This window comes from Oncorhynchus tshawytscha, linkage group LG23 (genome assembly GCF_018296145.1).
Source record: "Oncorhynchus tshawytscha isolate Ot180627B linkage group LG23, Otsh_v2.0, whole genome shotgun sequence".
Classification (NCBI taxonomy): Eukaryota; Metazoa; Chordata; class Actinopteri; order Salmoniformes; family Salmonidae; genus Oncorhynchus; species Oncorhynchus tshawytscha.
This window is the reverse complement of record NC_056451.1, coordinates 5,461,849-5,484,921: the sequence shown is the minus strand read 5'-3', so window position 1 is coordinate 5,484,921 and position 23,073 is coordinate 5,461,849. Positions and strand designations below refer to the sequence as shown.

Here is a 23,073-nt window from a genome sequence, read left to right as displayed (position 1 = left end):
ACTTTCTGGATGTCTGGAAAATGTATGAAGTAAAAATGAGCATACATTTTCATATTTTATCATATTTAAGCTTCTGGTTGAAATAAGAAGCACACATTTCAGATGGTAGCCCATGCACATTTAATAGTTCACCTGGAACATAGTATGCTAATTATTTATACCTGTCAATACATATACATTGAAATAGACAAGTATTTATTTTCTTTGAGAGCAAATTGACATCAAACTCAGAGGTATGACAATAGTTTTGGTATGAAAGGCATGAAGTAACAAATACTTTGAAAAGTAAGACAACATCACAACAGTGTTAAAAACAGACATTATGTATTACTGGAGAAGGCATTTTACTTTCAAGACAAAAAATGCAAAGTTTTGTTTTCAAGATACAGGACAGCAGCTCAAATGTGTGTCCCGTGTCATACTAATGAGCAGGGACTCCTACTGCTCAGCAATCTGATGAGCATTATTCATGTGGACTTCTAACAATGTTCTGTAAGTTCAAGCTAGTTCAGTCATATGTTGTTGATCCAAGAGCCGGGATCTTGTGTGTATGTACTATACCTCTTCTCCTCTTACTGGTGGAAGTGAGAATATGCCTCTCATTCCACTGTCTGATGCCCTTTCCTCGAAGGCCCTACCATGTTTTCTCCCTGTTGTGAATGTGCCTTCCTAGTGAGTCTATTTGAATCACTTGCAGCAGGGATTGCATGTAGGCCTACAATTTTTCCTCAATGTGACTTGTTTGAAGCCTAGTTAATGCACTTGTGATAAAGCATTTTCTTTTGGACACTGGTATAGTCTCTCACAACTGTGTGTGAAAACTCATAAGCATCTTCAGATGAACCAGATCACAATTCTCTCCAGTGTAAACAAACTGTTGAAATGTTGTTGTGCATGCTGAATTCTGATATTTTGTGCATTCTCATTATGCCTTGCCAAATTTCCACTGTGCAAAGGCTTTGCCACAGTCACGAAAGAGATGTATTTCTCTCCTGTTTGGATTCTCAAATTGGGTAGGGGTCAGTGCTGAGATATTTCTCAAAAACACAGCAATTAGCCTATATGATGTATTTCCTGTGTGTCTTCATGTGCATTTTAAGATTTCCATTCTGAGCAAATCCTTTGCCACAATAACCACAACAATATGGTTTCTCCCCTGTATGAATCCTCCTGTGCGCTTTCAGATTAGCAGTATTGCTGAAACATTTGCTACAACCATGGCAGCTGTGCGATTTCTCCCCTGTGTGAATTCTCATGTGTCCTGTATAATTTGATCTGGTGCTGAAACTTTTGCCACAAACAGAACAGAAATAGGGCTTCTCCCCAGTATGTCTCCTCCTGTGCAAAACCAGATGTCCACTTTGAGTGAATCCTTGGCCACATTCCTGGCAGCAATATGGTTTCTCGCCGGTGTGAGTCCTTTTGTGTCCGATCAAATTGTCGGCATAACTGAAACACCTGCCACAATCATCGCAGCGATATGGTTTCTCTCCTGTGTGAAGCCTCGTGTGCTTTTTCAGCCTAAACTTCGTGGTGAACATTTTACCACAAACATGACAAAACTCAGGCTCAGCTATGACGTGAGTTTGGAGGTGATCTTTCATACTCTCTTTAGAATCTAGGTGCTTTCCACACACACCACAGAGATGTTCTTTATCCTCTATATGTACATGACTTCGCACATGGTTAAAAAAGGGACGCTTGTACCGAAAAGGCCTCCCACAAACCTTACAAGAACATGGAGTACATTTCATGCCATTTGCACTGCTATACACTCTCAATATCTGTATTTTATACATTTTTACAGAATGCTAGTGCTAGCTAGCTAACAATCAGTGACAACGCTCTTAGTTGACAACAACTCCGTTCATCAATGATAGATATTTATCTGCTGTGCCAAAAGCCTGTGTAGTGGTGTGCACCACGGCTTAACGCATTGTGCAATGTCGCTACCTACAGGAGTGGAGTGGACGCCCTGGCTAGTCTGGCTACTCTTCTTCTATGGATTAACCCAATGTAAACATCTAGTGTACAGAAAGTGAATAGCTTAATCAATTCATAGTGACATAATTAGATTATTTCCCAAGCAGTCTCCTAGTCTATAGGTTTTATCTGAGCCTCAATGTCAAAGAAACTAAACAATGATATCGCACGTGCATCGGAGTCATGCCTTTCCAGGGTATTTTACAGCTTGTTTCTAGCGTCACTTTAAATAATCGGATCTGTTTTATTTTCTTCAAAATCTTAAACTAACAATGGGTAGGCCTCCACTTTTTTGCATTTTCTTTAAGAAAAGGTACATTGTAAAACCTTTCCCGTTAAATTTACAGCATTATACTGGCACCACAGCGGCCAGTTTAATACTGTAATTTTGCTTAAAAGCAGTGGTGCTGTAATATAGTTTACAGTATGATTTTCCTTAATACAGCATCCTTGCTGTACATTTACAGCAAGTTTCCTACAACAATCAGTCTTCCAGATAGATGATACAGACACAGGAACCTTAGTATAAAACTATTTAGTAATAAAATGCAATTGCAGACTGAGATTCACATACAGAATACCTCAGTAGTCTATAGTAAAGATCTGTGTGGCGAAACATGAGACAACACTCTTTATACTTAGTTGGTGTGAACAACCTACCGTCAATCATACCTTAACATTGTTGCATTTGATTAGATACAAAGTATCTAAGATGAGAAAAACATGTGGAGACTGTGGTTTCTCACTCTACTACCTCAGCCTTGAGGCTGTGTGACTATCAGCAGGTGCAGGCAGTTCTCAGCCTGGGAACTAAAGCAGTACTTTTCTATCATTGCACATTGCAAGCGTACAAAGGTTACCACATATTTACAGTAATCATGGCATTGGCGTTTATTGCTTTCACATTCCCAGTGGGTCAGAAGTTTACATACACTCAATTAGTATTTGATAACATTGCCTATAAATTGTTTAACTTGGGTCAAACGTTTTGGGTAGCCTTCCACAAGCTTCCCACAATAAGTTGGGTGAATTTCGCCCCATTCCTCCTGACAGAGCTGGTGTAACTGAGGTTTGTAGGCCTCCTTGCTCGCACACGCTTTTTCAGTTCTGCCCACAAACTTTCTATAGGATAGAGGTCAGGGCTTTGTGATGGCCACTCCAATACCTTGACTTTGTTGTCCTTAAGCCATTTTGCCATAACTTTGGAAGTATGCTTGGGGTCATTGTCCATTTGGAAGACCCATTTGCAACCAAGTTTTAACTTTAACGGCGAGTCGAGTTTAACTTGAACTGATGTCTTGAGATGCTGCTTCAATATATCCACATAATTTTACTACCTCATGATGACATGTAGAAGTGCACCAGTCCCTCCTGCAGCAAAGCACCCCCAAAACATGATGCTGTCACCCTGTGCTTCACAGTTGGGATAGTGTTCTTCAGCTTGCAAGCCTCCCCCAAACCTAACGATGGTCATTATGGCCAAACAGTTCTATTTCTGTTTCATCAGACCAGAGGACATTTCTCCAAAAAGTATGATCTTTGTCCCCATGTGCAGTTGCAAACCGTAGTCTGGCTTTTTTATGACAGTTTTGGAGCAGTGGCTTCTTCCTTGCTGAGCGGCCTTTCAGGTTATGTTGATATATAGGACTTGTTTTAGTGTGGATATAGATACTTTGGTACCTGTTTCCTCCAGCATCTTCACAAGGTTCTTTGCTGTTGTTCTGGAATTGATTTGCACTTTTCGCACCAAAGTATGTTCATCTCTAGGAGACAGAACGCTTCTCCTTCCTCAGCGGTATGATGGCTGCATGGTCCCATGGTGTTTATACTTGCGTACTACTGTTTGTACAGATGAACTTGGTACCTTCAGGCATTTGGAAATTGCTCCCAAGGATGAACCAGATTTGTGGAAGTCTACAATTTTTTTCCTGAGGCCTTGGTTGATTTCTTTTGATTTTCCCATGATGTCAAGCAAAGAGGCACTAAGTTTGAAGGTAGGCCTTGAAATACATCCACAGGTACACCTCCAATTAACTCAGATGATGTCAATTAGCCTATCAGAAGCTTCTAAAGCCATGACATCATTTTCTGGAATTTTCCAAGCTTTTTTAAAGGCACAGTCAACTTAGTGTATGTAAACTTCTGATCCACTGGAAATGTGATACAGTGAATTATAAGTGAAATAATCTGTCTGTAAACAATTGTTGGAAAAATTACTTGTGTCATGTACGAAGTAGATGTCCTAACCGACTTGCAAAAATATATAGTTTGTTAACAAGAAATTTGTGGAGGGGTTTAAAAACGAGTTTTAATGACTCCAACCTATGTGTACAGTGAGGAGAACAAGTATTTGATACACTGCCGATTTTGCAGGTTTTCCTACTTACAAATCATGTAAAGGTCTGTAATTTTTATCATAGGTACACTTCAACTGTGAGAGACGGAATCTAAAACAAAACTCCAGAAAATCACATTGTATGATTTTTAAGTAATTAATTTGCATTGTATTGCATGACATAAGTATTTAATGCATCAGAAAAGCAGAACTTAATATTTGGTACAGAAACCTTTGTTTGCAATTACAGAGATCATACGTTTCCTGTAGTTCTTGACCAGGTTTGCACACACTGCAGCAGGGATTTTGGCCCACTCCTCCATACAGACCTTTTCCAGATCTTTCAGGTTTCGCGGCTGTTGCTGGGCAATACGGACTTGCAGCTCCCTCCAAAGATTTGCTTATTACGGAGCCACTCCTTAGTTGCCCTGGCTGTGTGTTTTGGGTCGTTGTCATGCTGGAAGACCCAGCCACGACCCATCTTCAATGCTCTTACTGAGGGAAGGAGGTTGTTGGCCAAGATCTCGCGACACATGGCCCCATCCATCCTCCCCTCAATACGGTGCAGTCGTCCTGTCCCCTTTGCAGAAAAGCATCCCCAAAGAATGATGTTTCCACCTCCATGCTTCACAGTTGGGATGGTCTTCTTGGGGCTGTACTCATCCTTCTTCTTCCTCCAAACACGGCGAGTGGAGTTTAGACCAAAAAGCTCTATTTTTGTCTCATCACACCACATGACCTTCTCCAAATCCTCCTCTGGATCATCCAGATGGTCATTGGCAAACTTCAGACGGGCCTGGACATGCGCTAGCTTGAGCAGGGGGACCTTGCCCAAATTGCAGGATGAGGTCGGGGTAGTGTAACAAGTAGTGATGCTTTGGTGCAAGGGCACTCTACCCCACAAGTAAAACTGTAGTTCGCCACATTTCTATGTTTTTTTTGCATGAGTAATGAATGCTTTAATATTTAGGAAACAGAAATTGCAGGATTTACACCTATACATTTCCAATAAAGCTACTCCCAGCTACCAGCCAGCCTGCAATATGAAAATTACACTACCCCCAGCCACGAAATTGCATGAACACACCAAAAGAGCTATGCAGTTCATGCCAACCACACAATCTCAAGAAAAAAATACACTACAAGGCTAAATAAAATATCAGTCCGTGCCTGATGTTTCAGATATCACTAATTTAACATTGCCTAATTAATGGTTGGATAAGGAAAACCTCTGAAAGACTAGCAAAGCACGAGGAAAATCTAACTTACACGGAAAATGCCACGACCATCGCCCTGAATAATGCTAGCAAACTAACTACACAATCTGAAGAAAATGAAAATAAAACATAACATTATTAATATCCTGCAGGGAAAAAGATCAGTCTGTGCCTGCTGTTGATGAATTAATTTAATGGACTAATAAGGATAACAAAAGCTGGGGGGATATTCCACTACACTTTTGATAAATCACACGCACTCCCAGACTGAATAGAGCTAACGTTAACCAGATATATTTAGAGAAAGGTGTCCAATGTAGTTCGGCAAAAATCGTAATTAATTCGCCAGAATATGTTCCAACTTCACCCCATACGTATTTGTAGATCCATGTTGATTGACAGTTTTCTGGTCCAACCAGAGGGTCGAGTATGCGTATCACTAGCCAATCAGTTTTTTGGAAGTGCGATACTGTCTCTGGGTACGTGGAGAGTAGCCTAATCCATGGAGACAGTGCCACAAAATGAGTAGGCAGTGACAAAACGTTACAAAACCTGGCCAGATCATTTCAAATCATCAGTCTCAAATCTAAGTCATGTGACATCTCCTTAGTTCTCGGAATGAATTATTTACATGCTTTAATTATTGAACATGTTTTTTCAATGGCATCAAATAGCTAAGTAGGGATAAGACTATGGCAACAGAATTGGTGTGTTGATTATTTATTTTTTGCCATCAGGTGTGCACATTAGAAAGATCACTGAGGTATAAAAAAAAAGGACAGTAATGTAGGCATATGGAAAATGTTTTGGATCTTGTGATCACTGGAGGAAATGGTCAAAACAGATGTTGACATGACATGACATTACACCATATGAACATGACAAAAACAATCTTTATGCACAGACAGGTGCAAGATACGCCTCTAAATCTTGACCTTATTTGATTTATTTGACAAAGACAATGCACATTGATCAAGACATATTTCCATCTGCAGTCCCTGGGAAAGTGGTTACAAACATGTAAAAGACAACACACACAAAATAGCCATAGATATCCTATTTATTTTACCTTTATTTAACTAGGCAAGTCAGTTAAGAACAAATTCTTATTTTCAATGACGGCCTAGGAACAGTGGGTTAACTGCCTGTTCAGGGGCAGAATGACAGATTTGTACCTTGTCAGCTCGGGGATTTGAACTTGCAAAATTACGGTTACTAGTCCAATGCTCTAACCACTAGGCTACCCTGACGCCCCTATAATTAACCATAGCATAGTGTTCTATTTTGTTATAGTGTAATTATATGGCAATAGCATATGGCATATTATAATATTATATGGAAATAGAATAAAAAGCATCAGGATGTAACTTTTTCATAACAACTGTTGCCCTTTCCCCACACAAGGTGCTGTCATATATTCTCCCTCTCATGGGTAATTCTTATGTGCCTTCCAAGGGAGTTCATCCATTTGAAGGATTTGCCACAATAATTACACCTAAACGGTTTTCCATCAGTATGAATTGTCTGATGCCTATTCAATGCGCTTGTTGTCATAAAGCATTTTCTACATATAGGACACTTATATGGTCGCTCCCCTGTGTGACTCCTCACGTGCGCTTTCAGATGATGAATATTGCTGAAACATTTGTCACAAACACGGCATTGCCATGGTTTCTCTCGGTTTTCCTGACTTTGTATTTGGTAAAGATATGAGGACTGAGCTGCTGGGTTCTCTCCGTCTTCCTCGCTTTCTATTTGGTGAAGGTATGAGGACTGACTTGGGTTCTCACTGTTTGTCTCACTTTGTATTTGGTCAAGATGTGATGAATGAGTTGGGTTCTCTCTGCTTTCCTCACTTTGTACTTGGTGAAGATGTGATGAATGAGTTGGGTTCTGAATCGGATCATAGTTACTTTTCAAACAGGAAGGACTGAATGTGAAGTCTTTGGTACCAGACTCTAGCCATTGAAGTTGCTCTTCCCTCCGACTGGTCCGGAGTTCCTCCTGCTCCTTTTTAATCTGTGTGGCCTCCGGACCCTCGGGTTCCAGACTAGGGCTCCACTGCTGCTCACAGTGCTGCTGCTCAGGGGGAAGATCCTCGTCAGAGACAGTCAGCGGCTGGGGGTCTGAGGGAGAATGGATTAAAAAAAATCAAATTACATGATGAAAGCAATACATATAAGCAGTAATAAGTAGAAAACAAAGACACGCCAAGTCTGGATTCAAACCACAGCCGGGATTCGAACACCTGCCACTCATGGCTTATGTGTCCTCCCACCCCATGCACAAGATTGTCTTTTGATTCTTACTTTTGTAAAACCTACAGCATAGTGAGCATGCAGAGTTGAAGCAGGCCAGGCAAACCTGCATATTTTGGGGGTCTGACAAAACATGTAGAATGCAGGTAGCTATCTGAATTAGTTCTTGAGAATCCAAGGGGCAATGCTGGCAATGCAATTGAGTCGGAAGGGCAGATATTAATGAGCTTCACATCAATCTGTAGTAGCTAGATGCAGTAATATCAAAGCTGTATAAACTAAGTAGCTAGTGCCCATAAGCGTTGTAAAAAGGTCACAAACCTGTTTTTTGTAACCTTAGCATCCCCCGTAGACGGCTGTTCTCCTCTTTCGTGCGGGAAACTTCTTCCTGGTACTCTATAATTGTCTTTTCAATTGTTCCAAATATCTCATCAGCAGCAGCTGTCAATCTTTCGTTGAGAAACAATCTCAGCAACTCTATTTTTGACATTTTGAGGAATGCTAGTCGAGTAGCTACCCCAAGTAACATAAACAAACAGTGAGGTTCTTACTTCCGGTCACGTGTTTCTCTCTCACGATTTTCTAAATAAAAGTCCCGTCGAGCACCCTGAAATGGGATAAACTGAAATAAGATATGAAAATTGTATTATTAAATTGAAATTGGATTGAGTAATAATTCATGCTCCCAGAAAAAAATTAAGAGAAAGACCAAACTATTTAATAACTATATAACTATACATGTTTATAACTATATAGGCTATGCTATTTAACATATTTTGAGAAAATCTATAATCTATTGATAGATTGGCGCAGCGGTCTAAGGCACAGCATCCCAGTGCTAGAGGTGTCACGACAGACCCTTGTTTGATTACAGGCTGTTTCACAACTGGCCGTGATTGGGAGTCCCATAGGGTGGTGCACAATTGGCCCAGTGTCGTCCGGGTTAGAGTTTGGCCGGGGTAGGCCGTCATTGTAAATAAGAATTTGTTCTTAACTGACCTGCCGAGTTAAATAAAAAATAATATATTACAGAAGATTAATGTAAGAGTGTAGATTGGTTAAATTTGTTTGGTAGGCTACTAATGATCATCAGCAGCATCAGAGCTTTGAGAATCCTAATTACCATGACTAAATGGTCACATAGAATTTGACTGCCTTCATGACTCGTGACCGCCAGTGTGGCGGTAATATGGTCACCGCAACAGCCCTAGCCATACAGCATATTTTAGTGGTTCACAATAACGGCCATATGGATGTGGAATGCGAGTTGAGGAAGACAGCCGTGCCCAACCAGGTGCAGTCAGTGGAAGATCTACAACCCTCTGTCGCGAAAGCTCACAGGAGGATCTTCAGTGGCCAAGGAACCGTCTCCGGGGCAGGTTCAGTGGGACGACATGTCTCCTGGAACCTGAGCCAGAACAACAGCTTCCCTCCCTGTCACCCTGTCTGTACCGGACATTGTTAAAAAACAAGGGCACCTGGGGCATGCAGGCACCCTTGCTGGCATGGCGCTGTCAGCGTGTCACGTTCTGACCTTAGTTCTTTTGTTATGTCTTTGTTTTAGTATGGTCAGGGTGTGAGTTGGGTGGGTTGTCTATGTTAGTTTTTCTATAATTTGCTATTTCTGTGTTTGGCCTGGTATAGTTCTCAATCAGAGGCAGCTGTCAATCGTTGTCCCTGATTGAGAACCATATTTAGGTAGCCTGTTTTCTATTGTGTTTCGTGGGTGATTATTTTCTGTTTTCTGTTGTGTGTCTGCACCAGCCAGAACTGTTTTCGGTTGTCGGTTTATTGTTTATTGTTTTTTGTTCTGTGTTCAAGTTCTTGATTAAAAGATATGGACACATACCACGCTGCACCTTGGTCCTCTTCTTCTTCCACCGATGATAGCCGTTACACAGCGGAGCAGTAGGAGGCTATACGGCAGGCAACAGTTGGACAGCGCACAAACCCCAACTGGCACACTATGAGGAGAGGGAGCTTGACGGCCAGCAATTATGGAGCAGTGGTTAGAGCCAAGCGTTTAACTCCGTTGCTGCTAAAAAAAAGGTCCTCAGATCAGTCGTTGGATGGGCTGTTGTCTGTAAGGTGGGCCACAGATAATGAAGAGGAGGGCATCAAGGCATTCAAATGACTACAGGGATGGATATGCAGGAGTCAGGGCTTTAGGTCCCAGGGTCTGGGATCCTGGGTGCCACCCCGGGGGGTCACAGTAGTGGTGGAGGTCAAGTGTCCCTATGGTGCAAGGGACCTTACCATTGAAGAGGCCGTGAAGTCGAAGGATTTCTATATCAGGGAGGGAGGGTCTTGCTGGCACCAGGTACAAGGTCAGCTCCACATCACTGGAAGGGACACCTGCTTCTTCATTGTGTAGACCACCAAAGCTTCCATCACCATCCCCATCCAGTGTGACCACCCCTAACAGAATCATATTGCTCCCCCTGTCAGTACCTGTTTTCAGGGAAGCCAATGGCAAAATATACATTTGAATTTAAAAGGTGAACAGTTTATGTTTTACATTGAAGTAGGCCTCTATTTATGCTACTGTAAGTACAGTAAGTACATTTTTGTTGTAGTTTGCCCTGGACAATGTTTAAGAATTCACGGGCATTCCATCATATTTAGATTGGGGGGAAAGCCCGCAATGTTGAATTGAAACGTTCACTAACAGGTGCACAACCATTTGCCATTATTTTCTCTTTCAGAAACGGACACAGTCCTTTGCCGGTAACATAATTACTGCAAAAGATTACAGAACACAGTAAATAGACTGGTAGCTTATGTCAAATATTTCACAGTATGGGTAGCCTATTACTGTGCGATATAGCAGGGATTCCCAAACTTTTTCACTCAGGTCACCCATCCAGCATTGGGGAACATCCTGCGCAAGCACTGTTCATGACCCAAACTATTCACACCCCTCTTGTTGGTGGAGAGACCATTTAGCAGGTTTAAAGTTTATTTCCTGCAATTCTACACAACCGGCTGGTCCTTGTTCCTCCGCGGCAACACCGCCGCTCCGGCTACGTCCACCGTCTACACCGGGCTCCTGCTGCCAATACGCGACCCAGTGTTGGCGGCTATCCAGTCCCTCCTTGGCACCTTGGGCCCTGTTGATGCACGGCTCGTTATGAGGGGTGATCCATATTATCTAACTGCCTGAAGACCAAGATCCCTCAAGGGAAAGACGTCAGCATCTTGCTGCCCTCCCACGAGTGTGACTGGAGGGTCATGGCTTGTGAAGATATAAAAAAACGTCTTTAAAACCTCTGTTCCCAGGATACAGCATATCTTTTCCATCGCAAAGTTTGTGGTAACATTTATTGTTTACCGCAATTTCCATGTTCCCCGCTCCATGTTTCCCTTCTGGAGAAGAGCGCTTCATAATTACATCTCTAAGATTTGCGCCATCCCACATTGATTATAATCAGTAACGATTTTAGCATGTACAGTTGAAGTCGGAAGTTTACATTCACTTAGGTTGGAGTCATTAAAACTCGTTTTTCAACCACTCCACAAATGTCTTGTTAACAAACTAACTTGTAGACCTCCACAAGTCTGGTTCATCCTTGGGAGCAATTTCCAAATGCCTGAAGGTACCATGTTCATCTGTACAAACAATCACACCACTCAGGAAGGAGATGCGTTCTTTGGTGAGTAAAGTGCAAATCAATCCCAGAACAACATCAAAGGACCTTGTGAAGATGCTGGAGAAAACAGGTACAAAAGTATATATATCCACAGTAAAACGAGTCCTATATCGACATAACCTGAAAGACGCTCAGCAAGGAAGAAGCCACTGCTCCAAAACCTCCATAAAAAAAGCCAGACTACGGTTTGCAACTGCACATGGGGACAAAGATCAAACTTTTTGGAGAAATGTCCTCTGGTCTGATGAAACAAAAATATAACTGTTTGGCCATAATGACCATCGCTATGTTTGGAGTAAAAAGGGGAACATTTGTGGGCAGATCTTAAAAAGTGTGTGCGAGCAAGGAGGCCGACAAACCTGACTCTGTTACACCAGCTCTGTCAAGGGGAATGGGCCAAAATTCACCCAAATTATTGTGGGAAGCTTGTGGAAAGCTACTGAAAAGTTTGACCCAAGTTAAACATTTTAAAGGCAATGCTACCAAATACTAATTGAGTGTGTGTAAACTTCTGACCCACTGGGAATGTGATGAAATAAATAAATGCTGAAATAAATCATTCTCTCTACTATTATTCTGACATTTCACATTCTTAAAATAAAGTGGTGATCCTAACTGACCTAAAACAGGGACTTTTAACTTTTAATGTCAGGAATTGTGAAAAACTGAGTTAAATGCATTTGGCTAAGGTGTATGTAAACTTCCGACTTCAAATGGAAATCTTGATGGAGCAAACTCTAAAAAATTGTTTAGATGCATGCCAGCAAAGCCACTACACAACACTAAACAATACATTAATTGGACTATAACGGTGACAAACTGTGCCCACAAACTGTTAGGGCCTACGTAAAGTGGTCCCAACACCTTCCACAGCGAAACAGTTCATTCAGCCTCATTTACCGCCTTTAAAAAAAAACATAGCTGATATGGCTGACTTGCTTAAACAAATGTGATTTCTACTGACAATTGAGATGGAACTATGGCATAAGGGGACGACGAGTGGATAAGAGGCAATCCGTAATTTAGATTAAGACATTCATGAGCGAGCTAGGACTGACACAATCAATGTAACTATTCAGAACATGGGCCATTCTTACAGTATTCTCCCCGTACACCAAGTCAGAACCGTAGGATAAATAAAGGGGGCATATAAACAGACAATGAAAGCTCTTACAATATTCAATGATGACATTTCTCTAAAACAGGCTATAGGCTACATGTGCACCACCAAGTCAGAACAGTATGCTAAATTATGGGGGTAAAAGGGACCAAATTATTACGGTGAGGCACATGGGCTACTAACAGCTTACTACACAACATACACTTATGTATACTGTAGCTATGAAAGTAATACTATCTCCCTGGCATATTGCATCATTTATGCAGCAACATACAGGACTTTTCTGGACTCTCCTTATTGTGTTGTGCTCACTTGAACAGGAAGGTGGCGTGGCTGTGTCCTAAATGGGAAAATTTTGTCATCAAAGTCTGGCATTCTCTGGATTTATGGTGCTTTCAAGACAACGGGGAACTCTGAAAAAAACAAAGTTGCATCATGATGTTAGTGATCTTTAGGTCGGAGCTCTAGAAAGAGGCCTGAGTTCCCGACACGGAATTACGAGTTGAAACACCGTTCAAAATGTATTTTCCCAATCGGATCTCGCTTTTTTCCGAATTCCCAGTTCTCTTGAACTTCCAAACCACTCATTGTTGAATTTGCGATTTACAACTTGTTGTGTAATGTCTATGTCCAATGGCCAATGAGCACCGATATGTTTTATCTATCATTTCTCTTCCTATGAAAAGGATTTGCCATTAGATAGTTGACTTGATTCATGATGATAACTGCTAGATTGCTAGCAAAAATCTTGAAAGTATGAAGTTGACATGATCAGTCCAATCAAAGCTACTGTAGATATAACGTGTTTTGACGTCATTTTATCTGTGGCCAATGACCTTCTAATGTAACTCTATGACAGCACCCAATGGACTTGAATTTTTTAGCTGTCCCATAGATTTTGTAGTGATGTAGTGTCCCCATGAGTGACAGAACACTGAGCCAATTACGGTGCAACTAGAGAACATTACCAACTCCTACATTCCATATTTTCCCACCACAGAAAGCTCTGCTCCTCATCATTTTTTCCTCACTGGACAGATGTGCTGCTCAGACTGAATTAATAAAATGTGAGTTCTGTATGTGTTGTATAATACCATACTATTTTATATAAAAAAAAATGTTTATGTACAGAGATGCTTTTTTATGGTGTGGTTTTGGATTTTGATTTCCTCCTGTGTGTGCATGTTGTTTTAAACTTCTGTTCAAAAAATTACTATAATTTGGACAAACCCTTTTCCAAATTCTGTTTCACTTCTCCTCTTTTCTCAAGTAATATGAACTAGAGCTGCAACCACAGCAGCCACACTAGGTATAATCCCACCCTCACCCTGCAGCAACTAAATCGTTGGTCATGCTTTGCCTACACCTCATATGTTACGTGGCAATCAATTGGCCATCATCTCAGCAAAATGGTCCTTTTACCATAGCTATCAATAGCTACATTAGTTGGTGAGTTTCCAATTACACGCATTGCATATAGCGGTGGCAAAAAAAATCCATTATTATATATGTTTATGTGTAACAATGCGAGGCCCTCATCAGGCAGGCATTGAGTCAGATACGTGTCCCTATCACTTTGTATTACCGCATGCATGGCTGGGTTCAACGCAAAGCAAACGTCTCATTTTATCATACAAATTGCATTACAGCATGCGTCAATCCAGGCAACATTTCCGGTAATACAGCCTCTGCAGAAGTCAGGGCATTCATACTTCTTGCACTTCATGGAGCAGCGCAGAACTGTTGAGCATATCTGTTGTGAAGGACAGGAGGTTGGTGGCACCTTAATTTGGGAGAAGGGGCTCTCGGTAATGACTGGGATGGAGAGCATCCTGGCGGGCTGTATCACCACCTGGTACGGCAACTGCTCCGCCCACAACCGTAAGGCTCTCCAGAGGGTAGTGAGGTCTGCACAACGCATCACCGGGGGCAAACTACCTGCCCTCCAGGACACCTACACCACCTGATGTTACAGGAAGGCCATAAAGATCATCAAGGATAACAACCACCCGAGCCACTGCCTGTTCACCCCGCTATCATCCAGAAGGCGAGGTCAGTACAGGTGCATCAAAGCTGGGACCGAGAGACTGAAAAACAGCTTCTATCTCAAGGCCATCAGACTGTTAAACAGCCACCACTAACATTGAGTGGCTGCTGCCAACACACTGACACTGACACTGACTCAACTCCAGCCACTTTAATAATGGGAATTGATGGGAAATGATGTAAAATATATCACTAGCCACTTTAAACAATGCTACCTAATATGTTTACATACCCTACATTATTCATCTCATATGTATACGTATATACTGTACTCTATATCATCTACTGCATCCTTATGTAATACATGTATCACTAGCCACTTTGTTTACATACTCATATGTATATACTGTACTCGATACCATCTACTGTATCTTGCCTAAGCTGCTCTGTACCATCACTCATTCATATATCTTTATCTACATATTCTTTATCCCCTTACACTGTGTATAAGACAGTTTTTTGTTTTTTTTTGGAATTGTTAGTTAGATTACTTGTTGGATTATTACTGCATTGTCGGAACTAGAAGCACAAGCATTTCGCTACACTCGCATTAACATCTGCTAACCATGTGTATGTGACAAATAAAATTTGATTTGAATCAAATAAATCAAACACATGGTTTGTAAGTGTTTGATGCCATTCCATTTGCTCTATTGCAGCCATTATGAGCCTCCCCTCAGCAGCCTCCTATGCTGTTCAGTCTGCTAACCTTACTTCCCACTAATCAAATCATCAATATTTAAGTAGATTCATTCATGCCTCTGTTGCCAGATTTGTACATGGTGGGATTGTCATAAGGAGTTCAGCATTGTGGAGGGAATGCTGAAGAAGGCTGTGTTCCTATTCTTTGCTTTTTTCCTTACCCTGTGACTTAAACCTCACTTGACAGCTTCACAGTTCAAGGTAAGGAGAGAAGAAGCCACATAGGAAAAGACGATAGCGCTTGACCTTTTGAAACATCTCCACTGTCGAAGAATGCTGCAGAAGAGAAATAATCAATTTTGTTTGAGGATGTTGGTGATTGGGCATGGCCTAGTGGACATGATATGAATTGCACCATTATCTACATGAACTCTCAGGAATTTGGCATCACATTACCAAAGTACCACCACCAGATACTGTAGTCTGACTGGCTTTACACCAAGGTAGGAATGCAGCCTGCTAGTATTCAAGATCATGTTGTGGAAGATTATGTGCCATGTGTCAATAACACAATAAAAACAGGACACAACTAGTCTCTAAACCTTTTATTACAACAGTCAGCCCCCCCTAACAAAACATGGTGGACATGTAATGGACGCCTCCCTCTTGACCGAGTAGCCAATGAGAGAGAGGATCATGTGTTCTATGGGAAGGGATAAGACCCAAAACATAAATTACACAAAGAGTCATCTATAGTACAAAGACAAGTGAATCTGATTGCTAGTTTTGACACTGTATACATAAAAGTTTGTAAACTTTCAAGTAAAGGCATGGGTTGTTGTTCCATCCAGGATGGTGTGGTCAAGCGCAGTCCCTTTAAAAAGCAGTAGTGGAGGCTAGTACAAAAAAACCTCAGTGGAACTAACACCTTTCACTGCTGTATAGTATGAGTGTCAAACTGTTCCTTTTCTTTGAAACATTAAACCAAAAAAAAAAAGGTAAAGACATCACAAATATATAGAATTTTAAAAAAAGGCTAAGGGAAGGGGGTTCTAAGTGCCGAGTTTTGAGGATAATGGCTCAGGTTTCGTCTGAATGGAGTTCGCCTCATATCGTCTGAACACTTCAGGGTTTTTATTGCTTGGCGTTGATGATGTCAACGAACTCTGGCTTGAGTGCAGCGCCGCCAACCAGGAAACCATCCACATCCTTCATGCCTCCCAGCTCCTTGCAGGTGCCACCTGTCACGGAACCTGAGGAGAGAGAACAGACAGATATGAGTGAGGAATGGAGTGATGAGGGACAAAGTGGGGGGGGTGAAGAGACCACTGTATGCTCCTACCACTGCATGCCCCTGACTTGAATTAGGTTTTGTCATTGCATAGCTAATCTATTAACCCCCGTTTGTGGTTGTGGCGTTAACAGCGTAAGTGTGTTTAAACGTGAAGCATAGGAGTTTGGTCTCACCTCCATAGATTATCCTGACAGAGTTGGCTACTGCCTCAGACACATGGGCCTTGACCCACTGCCTCAGTTTGTCATGAACGTCCTGGGCCTGAGAGACAAAGATAAGAAAAGATAAGGAAAAAAGAGATTGAAATAAAACCATGAATATTGGTTCCAAAGTCCAGTAAGCGCTGACTTTAGCCTTCGATTTAGTGATGAATCTCAAATGGACAACACATTCTGCTCTAGTCCAGACTGAATATATGCAGTATAAAGAGATTCAGGCTTTTAGTCACACGTCCCCATCCGTCCCAGGTTCTTTCCATTGCGGTCATACAATAGTAATGGATGACAATAGAAGAAACACTTACCTGGGCGGGGGATGCGGTCTTGCCGGTGCCGATGGCCCACACGGGCTCATAGGCCAGAACAACCTTGGACCAGTCCTTAATGTTGTCTGCAAACAGAATTGACATAATGAATACAGTACTGCATTCACATGAATCAAAAAGGAGAACTCAAAATGGACACAGTGCCATCATGGACACGCTGGATGTAACCAAGTTGTTAACGAAAAGGAAAACTAATTAATCACACTGAAAGACCCAATCACATCTGTGGCAGGCACACTATCCCTTTACCAATAGGATGTATTCACGCAGCAGTAGTATTACTACATTCAACAATGTTAGAATCACTACAAAGTAATACAGGGTACACCCAGTACTTGGAATTTATTGCCTACTTTCCAGATACAAAGAGGCCTTTGCAGGTTATACGATTGTTATATATTATTGTCATGGTTCTTGACATGTTTAACTCTGTGCATTGTAAAGTTCAGGGCCCATTTTCAAATATGTAAAATGCAAAACTGATGCTAGATCAGCACTAACACGCGGATTACAGGCTCTGATAATATATGTGTACGCCTGAGCAGAATCTGTGGTTTTGTGTAACACACTCATTATGAATCAGTGATTTCAGTGACAATACCTGCGAAGTGCTTCGTCTGTGCGTTGATGACCTTCTCTGTGATGCCAGCTTCCCTCTCGTCCAGCTTCTCACCGATGCAGGCAATGACACCCAGGCCATTCTCCAGGGCGTGGGCGCACTTCTGACCAATAAGCTGTCAGGACACACAAACAGTTATCCGATCAGACAGGTTGTTCATTTATTGTCATATTTTTCACATTTCCTCTACTTGAGGAACACCTTGAGTGTAAAATGGAGATTAAAATTATGACGCATAGATTTGTCACTGCTCCTCAAATTCTGTCATTTTCAAGGTCAATTCACTGTTAAAAGAGACATAATCCAATACTGTGTCACGGCCCTGTTCTTGTGATAGTCTGCTGCCTCCTCCAGAGACTCCTCCCGAGAGTACACATTCACAAACACCAGCACTGACCAAATAAGCCATTTACCTCATCAGTCTCTCCAAAGACCCAGCGCCTCTCAGAGTGGCCCAGGATCACCCAGTGCACGCCAACGTCCTTGATCATCGCAGGGCTGAGAAGGAGAGAGAGGGGCCATAAAGGAAGTGAGAGAACGGAAAAAGAAAGAGCGTGTGAGTAAAAGAGATTAGCACACAAAGTACAGTCCGCCTGCAGGGTTGGTTCAGTAAAGCAATAGTGTCCTGAAGACACTAGCATCCGCAGTTACAGGGCATGTCCATTACCTGATCTCCCCGGTGAAGGCACCCCCCTTGACCTTGTAGCAGTTCTGAGCAGCCACTCCGATCTTAGGGTCCAGCTTGGCCCTGGCGAACTCAAGGTAGATTGACGGGGCGCCACAGACCACCTCTGCAAGCAGAGAGAGAGAACCAACACGGTCATGCACTGACCACTATTTTCAGGGTTGGAATAACAGACCGACCAGTTAATATTCTTAGAGGTGAAATCCTAAATTCCACTTCAGTTGCATTTTTTCACTTAGTCATGCAATGATGTCAATGTGTGAGACTAAGTGAAAAGTCTAAGCGGAAGTTAAGATTTGCCCCTTGATCCTTACATGGATGCCCATGTAACAGTAATATTTTTTAGAAACTGAAATAGGAAATGCACACAGCGATTGTCAGTGACATCTAGTATCCGTGGGAAAGGCTTTCCTTCGAGTGGTGACAACTCCATGTAGTGGCTCACTCTACTATTCACTTCAGTGTACAAAACAAGGCCTATCGATCAGAATGATTAGGCCTATTTGAGCCAGTGTTGGTTATACAGTCCAATACCAGAGTCTGCCACATTAGTACACACTGTACAAGTGGGATATCCCCAGTGTTGTGGGGTACAGTAGGCCAGACACTGACATTAGCACTGTAACTATATCTTGGGGTTAAGTGTGTCTATATTAAACCCACACAGTCACTATTCCCTCTGCAAAGGTCATTTATCCCTGCCAAGAGTCAGTCCCCCGCTGCAAAAAGGTCCTAGTTCAACCTCCAAAAGGTCACTAGAACTCAGCTCACAAAGGTCGCTCATGTGGTAAAATTCTGCTGGGGTCGAACTGGACCTTAAATTTAAAGGTCAACCACAGGATACATTTAAAAAAAAATAATACTCTGCAGGTTCATAAAAATGGCTTAGGGAAGAAGTGACTTACCATTGACTTTACATGTCTAGAAAGAGACGTGGGAAAAGCAATACGCGAGCTTCAGTCGTCTGCTTTCAGGCGTCAGTAAATTTGTACTATGTAGATAAGCTAGAGTTGTGAGGGGTGGCTCTTTCTGTGGGGTAAAGTCCGAGGCTGTAGACAGATGTAGGTTACTACACGGACATAACGCGTCCTTCGGCGCACTCCGAGGTGCAGCAGATAACGCCCATGTAATCCTACAAAAACGACACAAAACCTGACTAAGTACTTGTAGCCTGTTCTTGAACCTATGTGTTCAAATACAAACATGCGATCAGGGCATACGCCTCTGTGGCAGTTTGGAAATGCACGATGTTGGTGTTTCCGCCATTCTCTCTGGCGGAGTGGGGAACTCTCTTATTGGTTAACACAATTAGTATGTTGCGCATAAATGAATTCGGGTCTAACGGTAGAATATGCATTTCTAAATTACAGTATTGTGATGGTGCAATGATATCCACCCCTGGTCCTCCTGGTAGTTATATTAAAAACAGGGCTCGCGATCGGATGGATCATTATAATGCATCAAAGAACAAAACAGACATTCCGCCCCTCGCTCGCGCCAGACAGACTGTTGTGGCTACGTGCTGTTCGGAACGTACGCCCACTGTCAACGAAAATCCATTTAGCAAGTCATGTTCCTCTATCCTAGTTCAGTTTAAAATACTGGTTAAAAATCCCTTGACACAATGGAGTTATCCGGTTACAAATGATTATAGGGGGCTTCAGTACCAAAATAGGCATATGCGTATGTATTCTGCCATTGTATTCTGGATTCTCCACAAATTGTCACCATCGCATAGATCGCATCATAATTATGTAAACATTAGTGTCAGGGTATCCTATAATTTAAAACCATTTGTGAAAATGGCAATGAAAGGGGACCTACCGGAGTATAGCTTGGCTTGCCACCCATTGATTCGTGCACTGATACCAAAAAAATGACCTTCCCTAACCTTTGTTTCACGCTTTTCCCCCCCGTCTCTTGATGGAGAGCTAAAACAATTTACCTTACAAAAGCCTAATTTCACAATGCAAGTGTGCGGTGCCTACTGTCATTGCAACTGGATAGGCTACACCAGGAACCCAATGCGACAAGTTACACCATTTCAAAGATCAACTCTAAGCCTACTACACGAGTCAGACATTAAAAGCACAGAAGCCACACAGAACCACGCACCGGTGTTGGGGTCGAGCTTGGCAGAGTTGAGGGTTTTGATGAGTTCGCCAAGGCTTGCCTTGTCGCCATTCATCTTCCAGTTACCACCAACGAAGAATTTTCTGGACATATTTGCAGTATAAGGTTGTTTCTCGGCCTTAGAACTGAGCTGGATTCTTATCAGGCGGACCTACTTCGGGGAGAAGAGCAACGAACCCGGCGCAAATCACTGTATTTATCATCATGGGCCACGTAACCCAACCTCTCAGTTTGTTCTATTGGTTTACAGAGACACGCCCAGAATAGCGTTTCCTTATGTACAATGTTAGCCTTTTATTTCAGTAGAATAAAGAGTACAGGCAACATAAAAAAAAAGGATGTTCTTCAAATTAGGCTATCTTTGTTTTAAGCGTGAACATAATATTAATGTTTCAGTACATGGGGATGGGCATGTCGAACATTCCCACAGAGCACCCACTGAAAAATGTCCGGCTATCTCAAATAAATGGCCATTCCGATCAGACGGCGAGCGGGGCCTGCTAAATCGAACGAATCCATTCTCACGCAAAAGAAAGCTGAGAGAATGCAGCGCTTTGATTGGCTAGCATTCTATCTTTTACTTTGCATAACCAAAATGCATTTCGCCTTATATTTCCCGCAATCTGATTTAAAATTTAAAAAATTAAACAACAAAGCAAGCCATCTTGAGTAACATTACAACATATTTGTCACATAATATGTTAATAACTGAAACATATTTTTTTGTACGCCTGATAGGAGCTAACTCTGACACAAACACTCACTGTAAATTTACAAGAGCGCTTGTGACCTTCAAGAGATTATGGAAAATTTGCTCTTTTAGTATTTGTCAAGTAGGCGTCTTCAATTGAAGAAGCCCCCGAACTCTGTTGAAAGTAAATGAAATATTTGTCTCTTCTGTTACAGATTGAAGGAGAGTGTAGATTTACGCAATAAGACCGGAGGGGTTGTGGGAAAGTGGCCATATTCAACAAACCTCAGAGGTGCCTTATTGCTATTAGAAACTGGTTACCAACGTAATTAGAGTAGTACAACTAAATGTTGTCATACCTCTGGTATTCGTCTGATATACAGTGCCAAGGCTGTCAGCCAATCAGCATTCAGGGCTCGATCCACCAGGTTTATAATTTGGAATCAATCACTCACTGTATGTTATGAAATCCTGAGTGGTGCAGCTGTCTAAGGCACTGCATCGCCATGCTAGATGCGTCACTACAGACCCGGTTTCGATCCAGGGTTGTAATCACAACTGGCCGTGATCAGGAGTCCCAGAGGGCGGGCACAATTTCTCCGGCGTCGTTAGGGGAGGGTTTGGATGGTTAGGCCATTGTAAATAATAATTTGTTCTTATTAACTGACTTGCCTAGTTAAATAAAGTTTAAATACAATGTTTAAAATCATGGGGTAGTAATCCTGATGTAGGTTTGAACACTCAGTGATGTCAACCCAATACTTTAGCTATTAGTTACGCCAAGAGATCAGAACCCCTTGACGAGATTGCTATTATTGGGTTAAGTTCGCCCCCTTTCTTCAGAGTGCGCGTCCTTGCTCTTTACTCCCGTAAATTGATCACACCGGCATCCTTGGGATGTGCTCTCGATGACCACAACTGGGGGGCATCCCACTTCTGACACCAGTGTAGCAAAGTATCCTCCGTGTACAACGTAGAACACCAAATAATGCATGCAGAGCAGAATTAGGCCGATACCCACTAATTATCAAAATCCAGAAAAGAGACGTTAAATTCTATAACCACTTAAAAGGAAGTGATTCCCAAACCTTCCACAACAAAGCCATCACCTACAGAGAGATGAACCTGGAGAAGAGTCCCCTAAGCAAGCTGGTCCTGGGGCTCTGTTCACAAATACAAACACACCCACAGAGCCCCAGGACAGCAGCACAATTAGACCCAACCAAATCATGAGAAAACAAAAAGATAATTACTTGACACATTGGAAAGAATTAACAAAAAAACTGAGCAAACTAGAATGCTATTTGGCCCTACACAGAGAGTACACAGCGGCAGAATACCTGACCACTGTGACTGACCCAAAATTAAGGAAAGCTTTGACTATGTACAGACTCAGTGAGCATAGCCTTGCTATTGAGAAAGGCCGCCGTAGGCAGACATGGCTCTCAAGAGAAGACAGGCTATGTGCTCACTGCCCACAAAATGAGGTGGAAACTGAGCTGCACTTCCTAACCTCCTGCCCAATGTATGACCATATTAGAGAGACATATTTCCCTCAGATTACACAGATCCACAAAGAATTCGAAAACAAATCCAATTTTGATAAACTCCCATATCTACTGGGTGAAATTCCACAGTGTGCCATCACAGCAGCAAGATTTGTGACCTGTTGCCACGAGAAAAGGGCAACCAGTGAAGAACACACACCATTGTAAATACAACCCATATTTATGCTTATTTATTTTATCTTGTGTCCTTTACCATTTGTGCATTGTTAAAACACTGTATATATATATAATATGACATTTGTAATGTTTTTATTGTTTTGAAACTTCTGTATGTGTAATGTTTACTGT

At 42.0% G+C, this 23,073-nt stretch overlaps 2 protein-coding genes and 1 non-coding gene across 3 annotated transcripts; 1 reads left to right on the top strand and 2 right to left on the bottom strand.

Annotated features, from left to right (window-relative positions):
- Positions 1-6,239: 6,239 nt before the first annotated feature.
- LOC112223110 (zinc finger protein 3) lies at positions 6,240-8,364 on the bottom strand. Its single transcript, XM_024386075.2, has 2 exons — positions 8,115-8,364; positions 6,240-7,661 (listed from the first exon to the last, which is right to left on the bottom strand). The coding sequence occupies exons 1-2, from the start codon at positions 8,320-8,322 to the stop codon at positions 6,946-6,948; spliced, it is 924 nt and encodes a 307-aa protein (XP_024241843.2). The 5' UTR covers positions 8,323-8,364; the 3' UTR covers positions 6,240-6,945.
- Positions 8,365-15,841: 7,477 nt separating this feature from the next.
- Positions 15,842-20,708, bottom strand: LOC112223111 (triosephosphate isomerase B). Its single transcript, XM_024386076.2, has 7 exons — positions 20,509-20,708; positions 18,376-18,499; positions 18,122-18,206; positions 17,691-17,823; positions 17,069-17,154; positions 16,719-16,806; positions 15,842-16,504 (listed from the first exon to the last, which is right to left on the bottom strand). Exons 1-7 carry the CDS (start codon positions 20,615-20,617, stop codon positions 16,386-16,388), a joined length of 744 nt encoding a protein of 247 aa, XP_024241844.1. The 5' UTR covers positions 20,618-20,708; the 3' UTR covers positions 15,842-16,385.
- Positions 20,709-21,331: 623 nt separating this feature from the next.
- Positions 21,332-21,387, top strand: LOC112223193. The gene has a single exon (XR_002949261.1). It is a non-coding gene; the product is annotated as a U7 small nuclear RNA (small nuclear RNA).
- The last annotated feature ends 1,686 nt before the right edge of the window (positions 21,388-23,073 follow it).